Source organism: Acartia tonsa, chromosome 11 (genome assembly GCF_053477335.1).
Source record: "Acartia tonsa isolate MP-2025a chromosome 11, ASM5347733v1, whole genome shotgun sequence".
Lineage (NCBI taxonomy): Eukaryota > Metazoa > Arthropoda > Copepoda > Calanoida > Acartiidae > Acartia > Acartia tonsa.
The window spans coordinates 22,506,845-22,527,663 of record NC_137270.1 but is presented as its reverse complement, the minus strand read 5'-3'; the positions used below and the strand labels follow the sequence as shown (position 1 = coordinate 22,527,663).

At 33.3% G+C, this 20,819-nt stretch overlaps 1 protein-coding gene across 2 annotated transcripts in view; it reads right to left on the bottom strand.

Annotated features, from left to right (window-relative positions):
- Positions 1-624: 624 nt before the first annotated feature.
- Positions 625-20,819, bottom strand: part of LOC145331800 (irregular chiasm C-roughest protein-like) — a 139,987-nt gene continuing 119,792 nt past the window's right edge. The window contains exons 30-37 of one of the 2 annotated variants that reach the window (XM_080176640.1): positions 16,861-17,113; positions 15,513-15,578; positions 14,923-15,128; positions 14,221-14,353; positions 6,298-6,384; positions 5,882-5,939; positions 4,426-4,573; positions 625-3,908 (exon numbers count right to left, since the gene is read on the bottom strand). In XM_080176640.1, the coding sequence (XP_080032766.1) occupies positions 3,695-3,908; positions 4,426-4,573; positions 5,882-5,939; positions 6,298-6,384; positions 14,221-14,353; positions 14,923-15,128; positions 15,513-15,578; positions 16,861-17,113 (1,165 nt within the window). In that variant the 3' untranslated portion in view covers positions 625-3,694. Of the gene's footprint in view, positions 3,909-4,425; positions 4,574-5,881; positions 5,940-6,297; positions 6,385-14,220; positions 14,354-14,922; positions 15,129-15,512; positions 15,579-16,860; positions 17,114-20,819 lie in introns of those variants that run through there. The other variant, XM_080176641.1, reaches the window with a different exon arrangement.

Genomic DNA, 20,819 nt, shown 5'->3' with positions numbered 1-20,819 from the left:
TTATTGTCAACCATCTACACTATATATTCTATATAACTATAGATAAGGTAATGTCTCTATAGGCATGGTTATATAATATGCATGACTAGAGTAGACACTGCTTTATTGTCAACCATCTCAGGAATAAGATATAACCAACAAGCGAAATAAATCTAAAATAATGTTTGGGGGGCAAATGGAGAGGTCGTCAATTTTACGATGTGTTGCCCCCCAACGACAGCTGAAAAACACGTATAGGTTTCGTGATTTTTTCCCAAATTAATTCGTTATTGGTAGAAGCTGCAACCATCTACACTATTTATTCTACTAGCGGTTTCGCCCCTAGCCTCTAGGGGCTTTTTTATCAACCTAATTTTTCGTATTTTAGATTTAAAAGAAAAAGTAAAAAAAATAGGGGGGGGGGAGGGGGATTTTTTGCAAGGGTATTTTCATTTCTTGTTTGTGATTGGGGTGTCTTACCCACCAAGAAAATAGCTTAAAACCATCACAGGACCAGTAAGAATATTCCCTAAAGAGTAGAGCCCAATCGATTCAGTGGTTATCGAAATCTTAAGCTTCAGACAGACTGACAGATATCGTTCTACTTTGTATTATAGATATAACTTTAAAGTTAATAAAAAAAAATCTGTATTTTAAAAATATATTTATATTACATATGTTAATATGAATTATTGGAGAGGAGAATTCTATAACATTTACATCAAAAAATCAACTATAATTATTTCAATATATAATTTTATAACACATAGAAGGCAGAACACATAGGCGGGATTTCATACAATTTAAATTTATTTTTAAAAATGACAGAATTAAAATAATATTGATTTTTACAATTCTTTTCAAGAGACTTTAATAAATATTAGTGGTTGAAACCAACCAATAAAATTCCTCAAACTTTTTAAAGCGAAACAGTAAAAGAACTATTATATTGGGTAAAAATATACTTTATAATCTAGTATCCTCCCTTTCCCTTTAGTCCGTCCTGAAAATGTAATCAACCAAATTGTAGATATTATTATTCGTTTTCTAAATAATTGATTTAATTAAAATAGTTCAATATCTATTTCATTTTCTGGCATTTTGATATTTGCTAAGGGAACACACATATATTCATGTAAAGAAATGATAGTTTTATAATTTATATACATACATATTATTATAATTCAAAAATATTGGTTAAGAAAGTTAAAATTCAGATTATAAATAAATAAGGTTGACTCATCTTAAAAGCGAAGATTTTAAATTAACAAATAATTAATGATAGTTAAATACTTTGAACTTAAGATGTAATATAGCTAAAATTGTCAGTTCGTGTTGACATAAAAAATTTGAATTATTTTCCCATTAACGAATCGAAACCGTTAAATATCCGGTGGATTAGAACCGTTTCTCATCCATACGAAAAAAATATGTCTAGCATCGTATTATATCCACAGTTTTCTACGAATATAATAAATTACATCAGCGGAAAGTTGTTTATAATACGATGTGAGAATTAACTATCATAGCATTTAAAATGTCAAAATACTGACGTATAGGCTCTAATAAAAGAAAAGCTTCGCTAATATAAGATCATAGAAAAGAAATTTAAACATTTAATTAATTACATACTAAAATATCACGCTTCATTTAAATATGTTGTTTTTGTTAGAATAAATTAATTTTTTTCAAAAATATTATCTTAATAATAAAGAAACCAAAATTTAATCAGAATCTGAATGGATACAGAGTACGTGGATATTATGGCAGAGGAATTTTTGTCGTCAATTTAGTTTGCTAATATAGTCCTCAGAACTTGGTCAATACGTTATTCAAGGGGGAGGGGATGAAGTAAAGTCTTAAGTGGGAGGTGCAGGGGATTATCATATTAGCCAGCTGAAACTAAAATGTTTTATCAAGGGTATGCATATATCTTCACAATATCCACAATATATTCTATACCCATTACTATCAGACATATAGACTGGAAAAATAACAAAAGTTTTTCACTTTCAATTATGGTCTATAAACAACAAGTTTGATCAAGTGTACCTTCCCAGGGATAAGACAATGGACGTTAAATTAATGTACATCCACAATAATGATAAACAAAATTGCCCCTTCTGTGGAATAGAATTAGTAGTTGAAACGTTTTAACACACAACTTAATGATCCAACCAACCAAAATTAACTTTGGTCCCCAAAGTTATTGAGTCAACGAACAAGAAAAGCTTATAATAAAACTTTTGGGACCGGGGTAATAAACAATCCAATGTCCCCTCCCTCCCTGGTATCTCCACACTTTGTCAATAACAAATTTGCTGTAAAAACAAGGAAGACATCATTCATAAGAAGCGAAGCACAACAAAATGGATTGACGCAAATAATCAACCAAACATAAAAAAAGGAAGATGGACATAAAAACAAAAGACATTAGGAATCATAAAAATCACGAAACTTTTGAAAAAAATAGTAATGTCTATAGTTGTATGACTGACAACGAAAGTAAGTTGTATACTTGATGCTCTTTGGAACTTCTATCATAAATATCATTCGAGAAAATCAAAAATGTGTTGTTATTTTTTTTAAAGGCTAGTCCTTTCATCTATGAACACAAAAGTAACTTAGAACGAAGGAAATTGGATTCTAATACTATAACTGAAAAATTTTTATGAAATCGAACCAAAGATATGGCGAAATCAGTAAAGAAACTAAAGGCTGCTATAAAGCTGTTTAAAAGCAGTCTGACAGCCAGGGATGTTAAATACTTAAATAAGCTCTATAATGACGGTAATGTTGACAAGAAAAATCAAATGTCTAGCTTTAATAGCGGCTAAGTAACTCTCATTTCTCCCATAGCATAATGAACTGACGGACATACATAGTGAGTAATAGAGTAGCTTCTTTTCTAAGAAAATTTAACAAATTGATAGACAATTAATATGTTACTAATATAATAATAAGGCTTTAAATTAATTATTTTGAAAAATAATTACAACTGAAAACTAAATGCTTAAAATCTTCCTATTTATTTACATTATGAATTAAAGCATAGAATTTCCATCAATATAAAGATCTATAGATAAATATAATTATAACTATGTATTCAGAATCATATAAGAGTTAGGAATACCTATATTGTATACTAGCGGCTAGAGGCCTCTAAGGACACAAATTGTTTCTTTTTAATTTATTTTTAAATCAGCTATTTACCAAAAATAAAATTTGCCGAAAGATGGTGTTAGTTATGTTTTTGGCTAATTGCAAAAACCTTCCCTGGACCTACAAGAAAGCTACCCTATTAAGGAGAACCCAATCGGTTCAGCGGTTAGCGAGATCCTTCGTTACAAACAGACAGACATCGTTCTACTTTGTATTATAGATATATGTACAACATAGTTGGGAGATAGATATGCCTACTTTTATAGGGTTCCACAAAATAACAAATAATTGTAAAGAGTCAAGTAAAAATTATATTAAGTATGGCTTCAGAACCGATGATAACCCGCTGGATTAGAACCGGTTGTCACCCATACTGAAAAATCGTGTATAGCATCGTATTACAGACAATTTTCCACGAACTTTAAGAAATCATGAGATTAATACCAGTTTTGTTATTGTTGACAAAACTGGTTTTAATCTCATATTTTTTCCGCGGAAAGGTGATTATAATACAATGCGATAAATAACTAATTTATTACACCCCTGAATAATATCATCTTGAAAGATGATCAAATTGGAAGTAATTGTCCTTGTTTGTCACTATACCGTCGTTCAGTTCGTTTATCTTAGTCCCGCCGTTTGCTTCGGCCACGGCGGCCGCCAATCTGGCGGATTGGGCGGTTGCTCCCTCGACGGAATTCATTCGTGCGGCGCGGATCCGCTTTTTGTGGTCTTTACCTAGACTGGCGGTTGAAGCTGAGGGTCCCCTGAAAAAGTATTTGTTTTATAAGGATGGACCAATGATTCAAATAGACTTGTTATAAAAGCAGACATATTAATTTGGAGCTACTAGAAGCCACGCAGCGTTACTGTAAAAAACCGTACTGTAAAGGAAAACAAAATGGGTTCATCAGTTTGTGAGATCCTTCACTTCACACTAGACAAAGATGTATCCTGCTACTTTTATAAAAGGATAATAAAAACTAAAAGTATAATATAACAATGCAATGGATATAGGATATGCGTGGATATATTAACAGGGAAAACTTTGTCGTCAAATTTGCTAATATAATAATATTATTTCATACAGTATGAGAGGAGGGGATGGTGTTACGGGGTTGATGGGGGTATCTTTATTTAAGCCAGCTACGATATCACTTTATCAGAGTACATAAAAATGTAGTGCAACATCCAAATAATAATATATCGAATATTATAACTTCACAACCCACTTCTAGCTAAATTTTATGAAAGAACTAAAAACCAATATGTGCATGACATTACCTTTTCCCATAAGCTTCGTTGCCGTTCATAGTGTCAAAAGAATTTGATTTATGATATGCTTGTGCTCTATAAACCCCACTGTATGGCATTGTTGTGCTGTCTACTATCGGGTAAATGCCTTGGTCCATTGACCGGCATAACCGTTTACCTAAAAATTGGTAAAATAAATAAAGGTATTTTTATAGGTGAAATTTATTTGTATCAACGCTTCTTTATCTTTGAATCTGCCTGTCTGTACGTTCCTCCGCCAGTCCGTATAGCAATAGGGAAAATTTGATTCTGCTATTCGAGATATTGTCTGAATTTCTATTAAAATCTCCTATTCCAATAATCACTGAGTTCGTAGGTCAGTCGTGCTATAAAAATATAAATATGAAAACATATAAAAACATATGTAAAAGATTTTCTGATAAAAAAAATATATTTTTGAATACAGGACATTTGAACTTTAAATCACATTAAATTAGTATTTCATCAATGTTTTTTTAATTGTGCTCTGCCACCTAGGGATATTGTCATCATTGTTATTGTTATCCAACAATTTAGCGATATAATACAATACTAACAATTAACTATCTATCTCACTAATTCTTTAAATAAAGGGTGTTAAAAAAACAATCGCTCACAATTTGAACCACCACAATCTTCAAATCTTGAAGATAGACCCCATAATGTTTAGAGTTTTTAATGGGACATGTAAAAACCTTTCTATAGACACCTTAACCAGATTTCTAACTATATCCTTGCCAATTTGGCATAAAAAAGAAAAACCCATCCAACATGTTTGCCAGGTCTTTCTTTTTGATGCCAAATTGGCTAAGATTGTGTTAGAAATCTTGTTAAGGTGTCTATAGAAAGTTCTTTACATGCCACATCAAAAAACTCTAGTCTATCTACTAGATTTTGTTCTCTTTTGAAAAAGACACGTTTTTCTTAATTTGTGATAAAATATGCTCTTTCGGCGTAGGGCAAATTTCTCTGCAAGGGCTAGGTCTTAAGCTTTTATTGCCATGGAAGGATGAGTAGATTTAAAATTCTCATTGTCATTGCTTGGGCGTGAATTGTATTATTTTTTATTCGTTTTGGACCAAAACTATAAGGTTTATATTGAAAAAAGTGAAGCGATTGGTTTTTTTTCAACACCTTTAGCTACTACTTCAATAACTACCTTAAGCTAAGCATTAACATTATTTTTGATTAGTTCAAGGAAATATTTCGGGATGGGGGTGCTGGGGGGAGGGGATTTACTTTTGGTATTTAGAAAAATGACGTCATACTGGCCCACCATTGTTCATTTAAAATATATATCCAGGCCTGTCATTGGTAATTTTGACATTGTATTGGCCATTTATTATTTATTATTTGTATTAAATGACGCCCTTTTTCATAGGCATTATAAACAGCTTCACTTGCTCACCTACCTAATAACCTCTGTAGCTAGCTATCTATCTATCACCTGTGGTATAATCGTACATAGTATCTTGAAGATAATATCCATTTGTACCACAGTCGTACTGAAATAACAAATATTTAGAAAATCTGAATAAAACGAGATTGAGTTAGTAAAACTAGTTAGTTTACTAACTACTTGACCGATTGGGTTCTCTCTGTTAAGAAAAAATTCCCATAGGTCCTGTGATGGTTTTAGGCTTATTATTATCAGATTTAAGTCTTGGGATTTGTATAGTTATGTTTATAGCCCCTATATCTCTTCGAATACAGAGCACCTAAATGCTAGGTGCGTAGCACTATATAAAGTGGTAGGTTTTGTTGTTTTAAGCTAAAAATCTTTAAATATAATTGTACACATGGGTACTCTTTGGATAGTTTAATGCTATTTTCTGCCTCAGTGCAGCCGCTAGTTTAACTTACCTGGCTTCTGACCCCCCACTCTGGATTAGCCGCCACATACAGACTGTTGGCGTAGAAATTCACTGGAGGCGGTGCAGAATAACGGTCCTTAAACAAATATATCTTTATACTCTGGATATAATTGTCCTTGTAGGCGAGTAATTAATATATTTCTTTTATAACTCGAAGACATATAGAAGTGGTCTTTAAATTGATCTAAAATAAGCAAACAAGGATGACAACATCTATTAGTACTGAAGCACAAAACAAAAACATGGAAGGAACAAATATACAACATGAGATATAGAGCAGATGTTCAGTTGTCACAATAAAGAAAAGAAAGAGAGAGAAACAAATAAATACTAAAGAAAATCGCGAAACCTTTAAAATAATGTTTTAAAGGCATGACCGACAGACTACAAAACTATGTATAGACTATATGTGTATATGTCATAGGAATATCAATAAAAACTTCAGCTGTCTTCAATAGCAGCCAAGAAAATCACATTTCCACCATAGCGTGGCGGAATGATTCATAGACAAACAAAGACACAATACAATCTGTCCCGATTTTGTATTACTTTTGCGGAACATTTTTCCAGTTACATCATATTTTTCTTTCCCGAAAAAGGGAAGGGGGAAAGAAAAAAAAGGGAAGGGGGGAAGAAAAAAGAGATGGAAGAAAAGGTTTTCCCCATGTCTTTTGAAGAGATTTTCTTCCCCCCTTCCCTTTTTCGGGAAAGAAAAATATGACGTAACTGGAAAAATGTTCCGCAAAAGTAATACAAAATCGGGACAGATTGTATTGGGTCACAAACAAAGTGAACTCTTATCCTTACGCTTGTCCATCTGTGATTTGGTGTACTTGTGTACCTTACCTTCCTTTTTTCCTATTTGTACTTTTCTATATTAAGAAATATATTATCTACTGTCAAATAAGGGTAATTATATTCAGTAACAAAAGGAAGCGGTTTGGAGGACTATTGGGTTTACTAAAATAGTATTGTTTTATAGAAGCTGCTCTTCTAAACATAATTATTGTTGCATCTTAACAATTTGTATGCTAGCTAGGTTTATTACATAAAAAGTCGCATTTTAACTTAATTTTGTACATTTTCTTTTTGGATTTGGAATATTATTCTATTAAACAAACATTTTCTTTAAAAAGTGCAAATCTATCAGATTTTTTCATTAAGCATAGGAATTTAAAAGTATTTTTTTTTTGGGGTGGGAGGGTGGGGTTATAGACTTATATTAATTTGGTAGGGCCATATAACACGGCTACAAATAGCCTAAAACCATTCCTCATCCAATTCTTAACATAAATGAAACTAGTGAATAAGTTATTATCGTATGTACATACATACAGATTGACATTCTTTTACTTTATCTTTAGTCCTTTGCGTAATTTTTTATAATATTATATCAACGCAAGAGCTGAGATTATAATTTGCATATTTATATGCAGTTTGAACTCAACAAAGCTCTTGATATTATAATGAGACAGAAAAATCCTTATATAAAAATAAAATGGTGTCTATATTTGTGTACCACTGAACCTATAGGTCTGCTTTACAGTAATGCTTTTTATTGGTGTAGAGAAGGTTAAGGGGGTACTTAGCCTCCCTTTGAAACTAAAATTAAAAGTGGAGGGTCAACTACCCCCCCCCCCCCCAACCCTTCGATCAAATACCCCTAGAGGACTTAAGTAACATTAAAAAAAGTCAACTTTAAACAAAAAACCTATGATTTTATATTAAATATAGTAAGGGTAGAAAGTAGGAATCATAAGAATAGACTAAAACCATCCTGAGAGATAAAACATCTTTTAAGTAACCTAAAACACCCCGCGAAGTGATGTTGATGGAAAAAAAACTACGATATATAGGCAGATTATATAAATAGTTGAGATTAGGTCATTCAGAACATACTTCAACTTCTACTTTTCAGGAATAAAGGGACAGTAGAATAAAACACAACATTAAAAACTAAAAGAATAGTGATCTCGGTTTAGGAAAAATTGTCTCTATTTTTGCCCCTACAAATAAACTCACCACACCCCAGTAATATAAAAAAAAATTTAAATATTAAAATTCCAGAGGTGGGTCGAGACTCCCCGCCCATCCCCCCCTTAACCCTTTACAGTCGGGTCCCTTGCCGCACCTTAATCGGTCGGGGGGGGGGGGGGGGGGGCGTCCCTATTATCTTAGTTCCTGTTAGAGCTAGAGGGCTAAATTTTTTTGTGCAAGTCTCCTGTTTGATAATGAATATCCGACCTTTTATAAGTCTAAGTCATTTTTCGCTTCCTTCATCCTTTTATTTAACAACCTTTGTTTTTGGGTCTTTTTTTTGCTGAATATTTCAAACAGCTGTAATTTTCTTATTTTTTAAGCTAGTAGAACTATTTTTTTTCCAGAAAATGTTTATCTTTATGTAAATTTTACATTAGTAATATCAAAATATAAATTTCAGCGGCCGCAGCTGTACTTGGCAGCTGCCAGCCGACGCAGTCGGCGGTGGGCGGGAAAACGGCGGCGGATCTTTATGAAATTTTAATACGTTATGTAGACATGTCAGAAAAGCTCAAGTATAAAATTTGAAGTCTTTAAGTCAAAAATTGCGGCCACAGGTGCCTTTTAAAGATTTCTGGAGGATCAGGACCTGCAGGATCATTCCTGGAACCTGAAAGTGACTAGAGGATATTTTAGTATTTTGGTATGATAAAATGCTTTGTTTTAGTCAAAAAAATATTTTTGCTCTTTACTTGGATGACCCTGCCAGGTTTGCTGGCATCCTGTGCCCGCCAGGATTGAGATATTCAAAAAATTCCAACTCTCAGTTATGTGTCATACCCATACTTAAAAAGTCACGCAGTTTGGGCTCTTTCACACACAGAAAATGAGATAGAAAAAAACTGAGGATTGGCGTTCAACGCACCTCCCCCCCCCCCCAGACCGTTAAGGGTTAAATTATTTTAATTTTGTTTTAGATTCATAAAAAAAAATATTAAATGCATTAAGAACATTGCATATTTAATGTATGTATATAAATAATAATTTTAGCATTTCTTATAATAATCCAAAATATTGCAATTGTAAATAGACATGTATCGTTAACATTTAAAAATGAGCGATTAATTGGTAAATCTATAAACTTTTAAGAAATTATCATTTATTACATTTTAATAAACAACAAAGCTTGAAATCTATTCGAGTAAATGGGATATACGTTCATAACTATATTATACGTGTTCATTTGTCGCTGAATATTTACCCTTTGAAAACGTTGAATTTCTAAAACTTTAGTCTAAAGATGATCAACTGTTGTCATTAATGAAATGTATACAAACTCATATAATTCTATAGAATATTAAGAAATTCAGTAGTCAAAGTAAAGTTGTGTTGATTGTTTAAATTTTATATTTAAAACATTTAAATCTATCAAAAAAGTACATATAATCAAATCTAGCAACTTATTTCTTTAACAAAACAATCTGTGCTTTTACTCAACTCTAACCCAAAGACGACCAAGCTTTTTCTGCTAGGGGTGGGGGGGCGATAGGTTTAGCTAATGCATTTTTAATGCACAATTTTTAAAAATATAATTAATTTACACAAAAAACATATTTTTAGCACCTTTTGGATAAATACCCCAATACATCAGACTCTTAAGTAGTTCATTAGTAACTTTACCGAAAACAGTAGCGCTATCGTTAGTAAAGGGAAGTTTTTAGCCTCTCAATCATTAACTAACACACAAATGCAATACCTAGTTATAGATTAGCTTGTACTCTCTGAACTTGTATCGACAAGTTCAAATAATCTTAAACATCATGTTTTAATATACGCTTCATTTTTCGCAATAAGTAAACACTTTACCAAATAAATTTACATTAAATTTGCACGGAAATTTACAAGAAAATTTGCACGTTCTTACTTTTTAACTATAAAAGAATAAAAAACACAATTTTTTCTTATTGAGCAGTCTGTAGAACATTTATTGATATTTGTGAGGCATTTGTTAAATTGTTTTATTAATTAATTGAATATATTAAGTGCATAAATGATGGATTGAGGAGTAGTTCTACAGGGGGAAGAAGGTCGACTAGAATTTGTCGGACTAGAGCACGAACGGAGGGATGGAAATTCAGTCGACATCAGATACGTTGAAGACAGACTCCTCGCTCTCTTCCTCCACTTCGCTCTCTTCGGACTCCTCCTCGTCGCCAGGGTTGGACTCATCATCGCTGCCGTCGCTGTCTAGCTGGATCACGATAGGATTTATCGCTTCTTCAACAGCGTCGCGGTACAAGGCGACGCGCTCGGCAAAGTCATGAACTTCGGCTTCAGCCTCTGCGAGGCTCTCCAGGTTTTCCGCTCGGGCCCTAGAGGACAGTGGTAGAGCTAGCTCCATAAAGAGCTGTGCGTCGATGCCTCGACGCACTAGCTCCACCACCGCCTCCAGACACAGACCCATTATTGAGAGCCTCAATAAGAGCTCCTCAGCAATCCGAGCGAATCTGCGCAGTATTCTTTGTAGTGAATACCACATACCAATCATGTCCTGCTCCACCAGGGGAACGCCTCGAACGTTCGCCGGCGGAACAGGAGCAATGATTGGTACGGCAGGGGGTTGCTGAGCTTCGGGCTCGTCAGCGACGGCAGCGGCAGGTTGACGATCGGCGGGCTCCACTGGCATCTCAGGCCTCTGGTGGTCGTCTACTCCTCCCTCGTTTCCTTCGTTCTCTTCGTCATCGATGGTTATGACGTCAGGCTGGGGGACAACGTCGGGCTGAGGGCCGTGGACATGAAGAGTCTCACGACGAGGGTCTAGACGAATACGATATTGACGTCCACTTTCACGCCCATCTTTTCCCCCACGACTGCGCTCTTGAGACATTTTTCAAGAGATAAATAGCACAAAAATGAACTTGTAAGAGTTAACTTGATTTAATTGGGGTCAACGAATGACTAATTATTCTTTAAGTTGAATTTTTTAAGGCGCCGATAGATTGGCAACAGTAAAGAAACACCCCCAAATATAGCTTTTAATCACTTCCCCCTTTTTACCATTTCCGGGAAATTGACCTCCCCAACTTGACTAATTATTCATTACGCCCACTTCTATTTTTATCTTTATTCAATTACATATTTATTGCAATGTTGTTTGTCTTAATTATAAAGCAACCTGTCACGTCGGAGGGAAACACAAAAAGGGGTGATTATTCCACGCATTCTTTTATTCTCCAAACCACTTACAATTAACTTTTCTCGAAACAGTCTCTCTTTTTATCAATACAACTCTCTTCCCCTTTACTCTCCCCTTTTCTTTTGCGCAATTTCACCGCCTTACCAACCCAAATTCTTCTTTGATATTCTCCGACACTTTTCATACCGCATCTTACACGCCCCTTTTTGGGCACCGACAAAGCTTTAGAATAAACACCAATTCTATTGAGGAAACGGAAAATTATTACTAAACAATAGACATTCTTTACCCTTTTACAAATCTGCAATATTCAAATTAAGATAAAGGTTTTTTCGTATATTGATCTCTGCGCATACCCTTCCCTCTAATTATCATAAACTTGGCGTATAAACAATATAATTCCGGGAATTATTATTGATAAGTTTAATAACACGTGGAACTAAAAATTTTAACTAATTTTCACAAATAATTTTCATATATTCACTCATTTACTTAATGTTTATTCAACATTTAATCTTTTCTAAATAATCTTAATTAGGATTACGTCTCATAGGTTTTTTATCTTAAATGTTTAGGTTTTTTATCTTAAATGATTTTTTATCTTTAATTTTTTCAATTTTATTGATTCCCTTCTTGCTATTTCAGACATTGGTTTATCTCTAGCATAAGTAAATCTACAAAATTTTTCTTTTATTTTTTCTTCTATATTGCCTTAGATATATTATGTCAATATTACTTCTGGATAAATACAAAACACAAAGATATATCTATTTAGTTATTTTATCTAATTACTTAATAATAAACTTACATTGTATCGCAATTACGTCCCACTTCTAACCCCCCGGGGCACCCGTCGCCCTCTCAAGTGATCCCCCCCACACCTAGGATCTCGTATCTCTCTTTGATGCTTGGGTCTGCCTCACGGGGCTTTCTCAGGATAAGGACAGACATACGAGTGAACTAACGAATACAGCCGTCGGCCCCTATGGGGTCACAATCACTGAGCGTGATTGAGGGAAGACTAATATTGTCCTCCCTTACGACGTACACTGTAGGAATTCTGGGTATCAAACATGCATATAGAAACTGTTATTAAATATACTAAATAATTCATAATTACACCGTCTTTAACATATATATTAAGTATATTAAATTGTACTCGTAATGGGGAATGACCCTCACTAACCTGAGTGCCATTCCCTTCATAGTCGCTGGACTATATTATTAAAACATGCAATATTGTACCATTACAGAATTTTGAAATACATTATTATAAAAATATGGTTTATCAATTTCGCTTCCACCTTTTAAAAATAAACAATATGATAAAATATGAAATTTGATGTCATAGTTTTGTCAAAAATTTTACAAACTTCATTCACATTCTAAAAAAATAAGATTTACGGTAATAATAGACATAATCGCTCTTATATTGTGCCTTTATTGGACCATTGCTTAGTTGTATTGACTCTAGGGTCTGCGATATAGGACCTTTTGTTTGCATTATAAAAGAATACTCAGAAATATTACAGAATAGTCAGGGACCAGGGATATCACAATGGCATAATATAATTGACATAAAATATTTATTTAAAGTCTGAATCCTATAATATAAAGTAGAATCTTGTCCGAAGATCGTAGAACTTAGAACTTACTGGTTAGAAGGGGTTATACTTTTCAGTGAATATTTTTATATGTCTGGTAAAGATTTTTTTTGGGAGGGGGGGTAAAAATATCTTCTTTCTTTTTCTTTTAAAAACTTCCCCTCTCCTACTACAAGTGTCACTAGAGGCTTCTAAGGGCGTAGGTACTAGTATAATATAAACATAGACGTCCAAGGTAATGGGGCGATTACCCCCCCCCCAAACGAATTTGAGGGTGCCGTAAATAATTTTGGGGGGTAAATACCCCCCCCCCCAAAATAAAAAATCTCTAACAAAAAAAAATTTTAATAAAATTTAAATTACCCCCCCCAAAAAAATTTTACCCCGGGGGGAAATTTTGCCCCTGCCAACAGATTTCAGGGGGGGTATTTACCCCCCCCAAGCTAATTTTACCCCCGGGGTAAAAATTTTGGGGGGGGTAAAAAAAATTCGCGGCGCGCTTCGCGCGCCATTTTACCCCCACCCCCAAAACCGAATTACACCCCCATTAAAAAAAATTCCGTTGTCCATGTTGAGTATTATCAAGAGAGTTACACAATGAATTATAATGTAATACTGTACATTTTTAAGGCTATCTGTCTATCAACATGTTCCCCTAACTATTTTTCATGTTATATATATGATATAATATATCAATCTATTTATCTAACCATTCACTTTTTTATTGTCAACAAGCGGCTACGCCCCCCAGAGGCCTCTAGGGGCAATTGAAAATGGGGGAGTTGAATACAATTATTCTGGAGGGATATTTTTTCTATGGGTTATTTCTCTGGGAAGGGTGGTATCATCCGCAAAAATAGTAATAAACCTTTCCAGGACCTATGAAAATCTACCCTGTAAAGGAGAACCATATCGGTTCAACGGTTAGCGATACCTTTTGTATAGATAGAGAGACAGACAATTATATAGACATTATTTTACTTTATTACAAGGAAAATCAATTAATTAGATTAAGATATCTATATATTAATCAAATAATCTTTCTATCAACTTTCTATCTACCCATCAATCAAATTATCTCTATCAACCCAACCACCTATTTATCTATCTATCTTTCTGTCTATGTGTATACCTGTGCATAATACGTAGAAGGATTGACTGCATGTCTGGCTGCCCCAGTGAGGGTATCGTACCCATTACTCCCGGGCACACCAACCCCGTCATAACCGTTTGTCATTATGGATCTGTCCTTGTATCTTCGGGGCCTAGAAATAAAAAAGAATAAAACTTTTAGTGTTTAATATTTCTCTAAAGGTGATAGGTTCGATATTTGGTCAAAACTGTTGATATTTTAGGCGCGTGACTTTAAAAACAGCAGGAACTTGCCTTGGCATGTAAACAGGTATTACAAAACATTACAAAGGTCGTACAATTAAAAGGATTGTTGTAAGCAAGACGTTGATGCATTTCTCTGTTCAAAAATTAATCACAAAACCTTGTAAAAAATAGAGAAGTAACAGGATAAGTGTGTTTGTGTGTCTGTCTGGTGCTTAATATCTCACAAACCACTGCACTGGGCCAATATGGTTCTCCTTTTCAGTGAAAATTTTTAGGCCAAGAAAAGATTTTTAAATATTTTTGGAGAGGGCATCCAAAACCTAAAAGAAATTTTCTATGTGAAACAATCAAATAAACTCCTTTTTATTCTTTTCTCTTTAAGAATTAAAATGAAAACTTGCAGGGTCCAATTTGCCCCGAGCCCAGCAATTAATTAAACCCTGACTCATTTAGTGACATAACCGCTAAAAAAAAGTAGTGAAAATCAAGAAATAACCTGGTATTGGTAGCTTCATTGGTCATATGAACCGCTGGCGGCGGTTGTGGCTCCAGCACTTGGCTGCTGCTGTGGCCGAGGGATGGCTCGTGGCTGCCCCCCTGGAACTTCCAGGTGTTGGCGGCCTTGGGTGGCAGGGTTCGACACCCCCCGTTGTTGTAGCCGTTCAGCCCGCTGCGGCTTCCTTCTGATGGGTGCTTTCGATCCTGTAGTACAAAATATACATAATGATGAGTGTAAGCAATGTATGTTTAGTAAGATCTCGGTAACTTATATGTCTGTAATTAAAAAAAACAATATATTGACCTTGGACATACGTTAGGGTATCCTATAAAAAAAGTAGAGGTTTTTTATACCACAGCTATATATTTTACCACAGTGAATACTGGCTTCTTATTGGTTAATTGTAAATTTTTTCTGACGTCATAGTTCGACACTTTTACTGTTTTCATTTCCTCAAATAGAAATATATCTTCATCTTCAAAAATAGGTTGAAAAACATTCTAAATACCAACGATTAGCCAAAATTTTGAGCTACAGACAGACACCCAGACATTATGTTACTATTATCTTTCGATGTTAAATTTTACCTGTTTTATAGGTTCTTGGTATTCATGAGATTTATCATTTTGATCTGACATTTGTTTTGATATCTGTTAGCAAATAAAGATAAAATTAGGATGGCCAAATAATTTAAGATCTAATTATGTAATCAAGTTAATATTTTAAATTTTAACTATATTTTTGATACCCTTTTAAAAATGCTTCAAAAACTGTTTAAATTTCAAGGTAATCAAAGGTCTTTTTCACAAAACAGGGTTTTTCTACGTACATACGCACAACCATTATAGGATTGCCACACTATTAAAACAGTATGCAATGTATTAGAATATTATGAAAAGATTTTAAAAGATATTAATAGAAATTTAAATAAATTTGAATCATGAATGTCTCTCTCTTAACGGTAGAGTTTGTTCCACTGGCAAGAGCTTTTGGTTTTTTGATAACCGGTTCTACCCCATCCCTTATCCTCTACCCCACTTTCGCTTTCATTACAAAATTCTTCCATCCAAACTTAACAACGCTACTCAATAATGTAGCTCAACAAATGTACACATAAGCTGACGTTAAAATGGGAAATACATATTATTCATTATGAAAATAATATATCCAAGTGCGTCTGTCGATAAAAAGAGAAAGACGCAATCTCTCATTTAACTCTTTATTTTAATTTTTTAAGTTGAAAAATATTGTACTCGGCTATTCCTTGGCCGATTTAGGCTTTTAATTATATCCTGGCCGAGACAAATTTAGATCTGTTGACTAATCAAATTCAGTTAGAGGGATACCCAACGTCTCATTTTATTGCTACCCAAAGTCTTATAACTATGTTGCAACTATATAAAAAACCCTAAATTGAGTTTAAGAAAAGGAGTATACTACACATTTAAATCACGCCCCCACCGCGTGGTTTAGTTTGGCATTATTTTGTTAACAAACCTCTTGACATGGTTTTTTTATCACATTTTGTTTTTTTAAAGTCCGAAGCTGTCTACGTTTATGGTTGGTTTGTCCGTACGTTTGTAATTGATTTAACAATGTTAAATTTTCAACAACAAAAAAGCGCGGCAACTCTGTAACTATTACTCGAAAAATCGTAAGTCCATTTTAAATATCTTGGTTTTTAGCAGCTTTGGTCCATTGTTAGAAATGTTAATTTTAAAATTGGTTATGTTAGAACGAAAAGAAATAATATTGTAAGCAGGTCATCTAACTATTGAAGACTTTAAATATTATTTTTAAAGAATTTTGGCCTCTTCTAGTTATGTTTACAATTATGTTCGTTTGTCCAACTGTCTGTTTTGTAAAGCTTCGCTTTTAAGATGTATGTTATCGTTCGTGCCCAATTAATAATTTTAAATTTTATCTTTTTCCCTGAGATGTCTTTTTAAGAATAGTTCCTCCCGAACCTTTCAACGTTCCATTATTTTCATGGTGACCTCTCAATGTTCCATGGCCGTCCACTCCGTGACCACCATGACCGTTTTGCATCGGTCGTATGACACCACTGTGACCGTTTTCCAGCCCGTTTTGACCGCCATGGCCGTTGGTCATATAGCCGTTGCCGTTGTGGTTTTGTACTGTTGTGTGGTTGCTGCTATGTGGCGCCCTCTGTACACCATCTTTCAAACTAAAATGATATAAATTGATTAAGGTAAAAAAAATCGAGAGATAAAAGTCCAAAATAGAAATAATATATTTTCCAGTATGGCTTTGAAACTGATTAATATCCTCTGGATTAGAACCAGTTCTCAGCCATACTGAAAAATCATGTTTAGCATTATATTACAGACACTCATCTACAACTATAAGTATAAAAATTATTAAAATTTTACCAGTTTTGTTAGCCCCTCAAGCCTAGGAAAACTGGTTTTAATCTTTTATTTTTTTCCGTTTCAATGTCCGCGGAAAGTTATCTATGATATGATGCGATAAATTACTAATATCAAGATGTAGATACCGAAAAATATATATAGCATTTGTTTCATTGTTATCTTTTTCATATTCTAGTGCTTTAATGGGGTTGGGATGAAAATATAGCCTAGAACCATTGTAATTGGGATCTTTTACTTGACATAAATTAACTCAATGAACAGAACGAAAAATTACATGATATATTCGCCAAGATTTGGATATTCTTTAAAAATAATTATTAATTAGTACATATAAAGACCTTCTAGATTTATTTAGACGTAATTTTAATCACTATAGTAGTACAGTAGCTGTTCTTTAAAAAAAAATAGTGGGAAAATAAGTTTTTTTTGTTAAAAAGACTTGTCTTATTTTTTACCTACATTTTAAGATTTACTACTTCCGAGCTGTGTTGGTGTTATATGTATAACATAAACAAATTACTTTTCTTTCTCCAAAAGTCACGGATTTTTTTACAAAAAAGTATTAAAAATAAGTGCAGTGCTAATGTGTAAGGGATAATTTCAATACAACTTTAATTACCTGACATAATACATAATTAAGATATTGCTTTGGCTATAAAACAGGCTTAATTATCTCTCATGATAAGGTTTTTTAAAACAAATGTCATACAATCAAAAAGATGATTTGTAAAACCAATTGCCCAACCAACAGATAAAAATTAATTAGTAAAAGACATTGAACTGTAAATTTTACATAATTTATCCCAATTATTTACATAAAAACTTTATATGAATTCAAATTAGCAGTGTCAAAACCTTTAAACTAATAAGTTTATTCTACACATATATTTTTGTTTAAAATCATAAAGGATATAAATCAATTTATCGTCCATTGTCTTATCCCTTAAGATTCCAATGTAATTCTTTGAAATATGTAAATCCAAAAAAATATTAGTATAGATGTACAGACATCAAACAATAGAGGGGGGATGGGTTAAATAACTGTATGTCCCCTACCCAAGACCCCTGTGCCGCCTTTCAATTGGATCCTTGAAAATCATACAATAGGTTCTTTATCTTTAAGGATCAAGATGATTGCAGGAAACATTACACGTTGAAAAAGCACCACAAGTTTTAATGTTTTTTTTTATCTCAAGACAACGTTAAAAATGTAAATTGAAGTATATTCAATAAATATGCAGAGAAACAGCAAACACCACATTAATTTCATATTTATTGCGATGTTTCAAACGTGTAAAAACTTAGCTTTTTAAAAAGTACTTTTGAACCAACGAGATTGCATTATAGGGTCTTTAATCGTTGGGGGTACAGCTATTTAGTTAACTCTTGCTTCCTATATTCTTTAACTTTATTATAAATCCTAACTTTTATGTATATTATCCTGATACAATATGGGTATGATTGCGACCAGCAAACACAAAACACAAAAGTTTGTTTTTGTGATTAACCTTTGCGACTATAATTCTAAAATGCGAGACAGAAACATTTAGGCCTAGACAGGGTTTTAATAAAATGTTTTATCTTTTTTTCTTTTCTCTATCATGCGGATATCAAAATGAAAGATTAAAACCAGTTTTGTTATGCCCGAGGAGCCGAAGGCACGGCTAACAAGACTGGTATTAATTTTATGAGTTTTATTTAATTATTCGTTGAAAATTGTTTGTAATACAATGCTATAAATGATTTTTCAGTATTGCTGAAAAAATGGTTCCCATCCAGCGGATATTAATCGGTTTCGAGGTTAAATATATTTCAATCTTTATCCTTGGCTTTTCTTATAAACTTAATAAACTATTTTCAAAAAGATCTAATTAAGATTTAAAAATCCTATAATTACACATTATTTAATCGATTTTTAGATGATATAATATCTAATTTTTAGATTACATCCAATTCACAAAATATTGCTTATAATTTTGAAGATTTTGTTCCTTTTTACCGTCTATTTATTATTTTTAATTTTTAAATGTCATAAATTGTGTCTATTTTAGCTTGCAGAGTAGTGAAAAGAAGGGGTTGTAGAATAATTTATTCAGTATTGTAATGTCTCTATGTGATTTTCCAAGATTATCTAATTTACCAGTTCTGGTTTCTTATTGCAATACTGAGTTAATTAAAAAGACCATTAAACTTTTCTGATCTATTGCAGTCCACAGTAAAATGTTCCTGGTAACGATTATCTCCACAAACTCTAAAAACTTTAAAAGCTGCTAACGTCAAACCGGTGGACCGTAGAAGGACTACAAATAATCTGGAATAGTCATTACTCAGTAATGAAGTTATCTCGCAGTGCATATAAATGCGCGAAAAAGACTTACTTTACGCACTTTTCTTCGGTAAAGCCCTTTCTGTGTAGCATTGGATATTGGCCATTCCAAATTATTTATAGGACTTCTTGTGCTGCTTTACAAGGTGAGCATGCATGGCTAATACATTCAGCTGTGTAAATTAATGGGTTTTTGAAGATTACCATTAACATTTTACCATGAACTGCACTAGATCCAACTTTCCCAAATGCACATTTTGTAGATAACTCTTCAAAGTTTTTTTTTCTTCAACTTGCATGAAAATGATTAAAAACTGTTCTGTAATAAAAGTTTTTTGTCAGGGGATAAGTTGGTTTTAGTTTGAGTTGGTTCTCCCTGTGTTAATTTTCTTGGTAACTTCTTATTGGTAAAGTTTTTATGGCCCTACAGACACTACCACAGAAAAAGAGACACTTATTCATAAAATTTAAGTCACAAGTATTTAAATTTAAGGTTTATTTTGCATTACATATTGTTTCACTTTCAGATATGTACAACCCTCAGATGCTTTTGAAGAAAACTTTATATTTTTGGGATATTTATAGCTACGCTCCTATAGGTTTGTAGCGGCATTCAAAGTATGGGGGAAGGAACTAGACCCCTAAATTTTAGTTTTAAAAAGAAAAAATTTTGAAAAAAAAGTTTTATGGGTGGTTTTTTTTTCTTGAGAGGATGGTGGTACCCTTCTTTAAAATAGCAATAAAACTTCCATTAAACTACGAGAAACTTCATTGTAAAGGAGAACTATATCGGTTCAGTGGTTATAATTTTTTAGTACAAACAGAAAGACACACAGGCAGACACAGATCCTGTTACTTTTATGTAAGGATTAAGATATTTTGTAGAGGTCACATTATACTTCCTTCTAATATTAAAAAAAATTCATTTTCTTATACTATAGTTTTTTTTATGGACAAGCATAGGCGTCCAAGGGGGGGTAATGGGGCGATTACCCCCGGGGTAAAAATTTTCGCGCGCCATTTTACCCCCCCACCCCCAAAACCGAATTACCCCCCCTTAAAAAAATTTTACCCCCCCCCCAAAAAAAATAAAAAGCTTGGACGCCCCTGTGGACAAGGAACACATTTAAACAGTTACAATTGTATTATTCCAAAAAGAACTGGTTATAACCCAG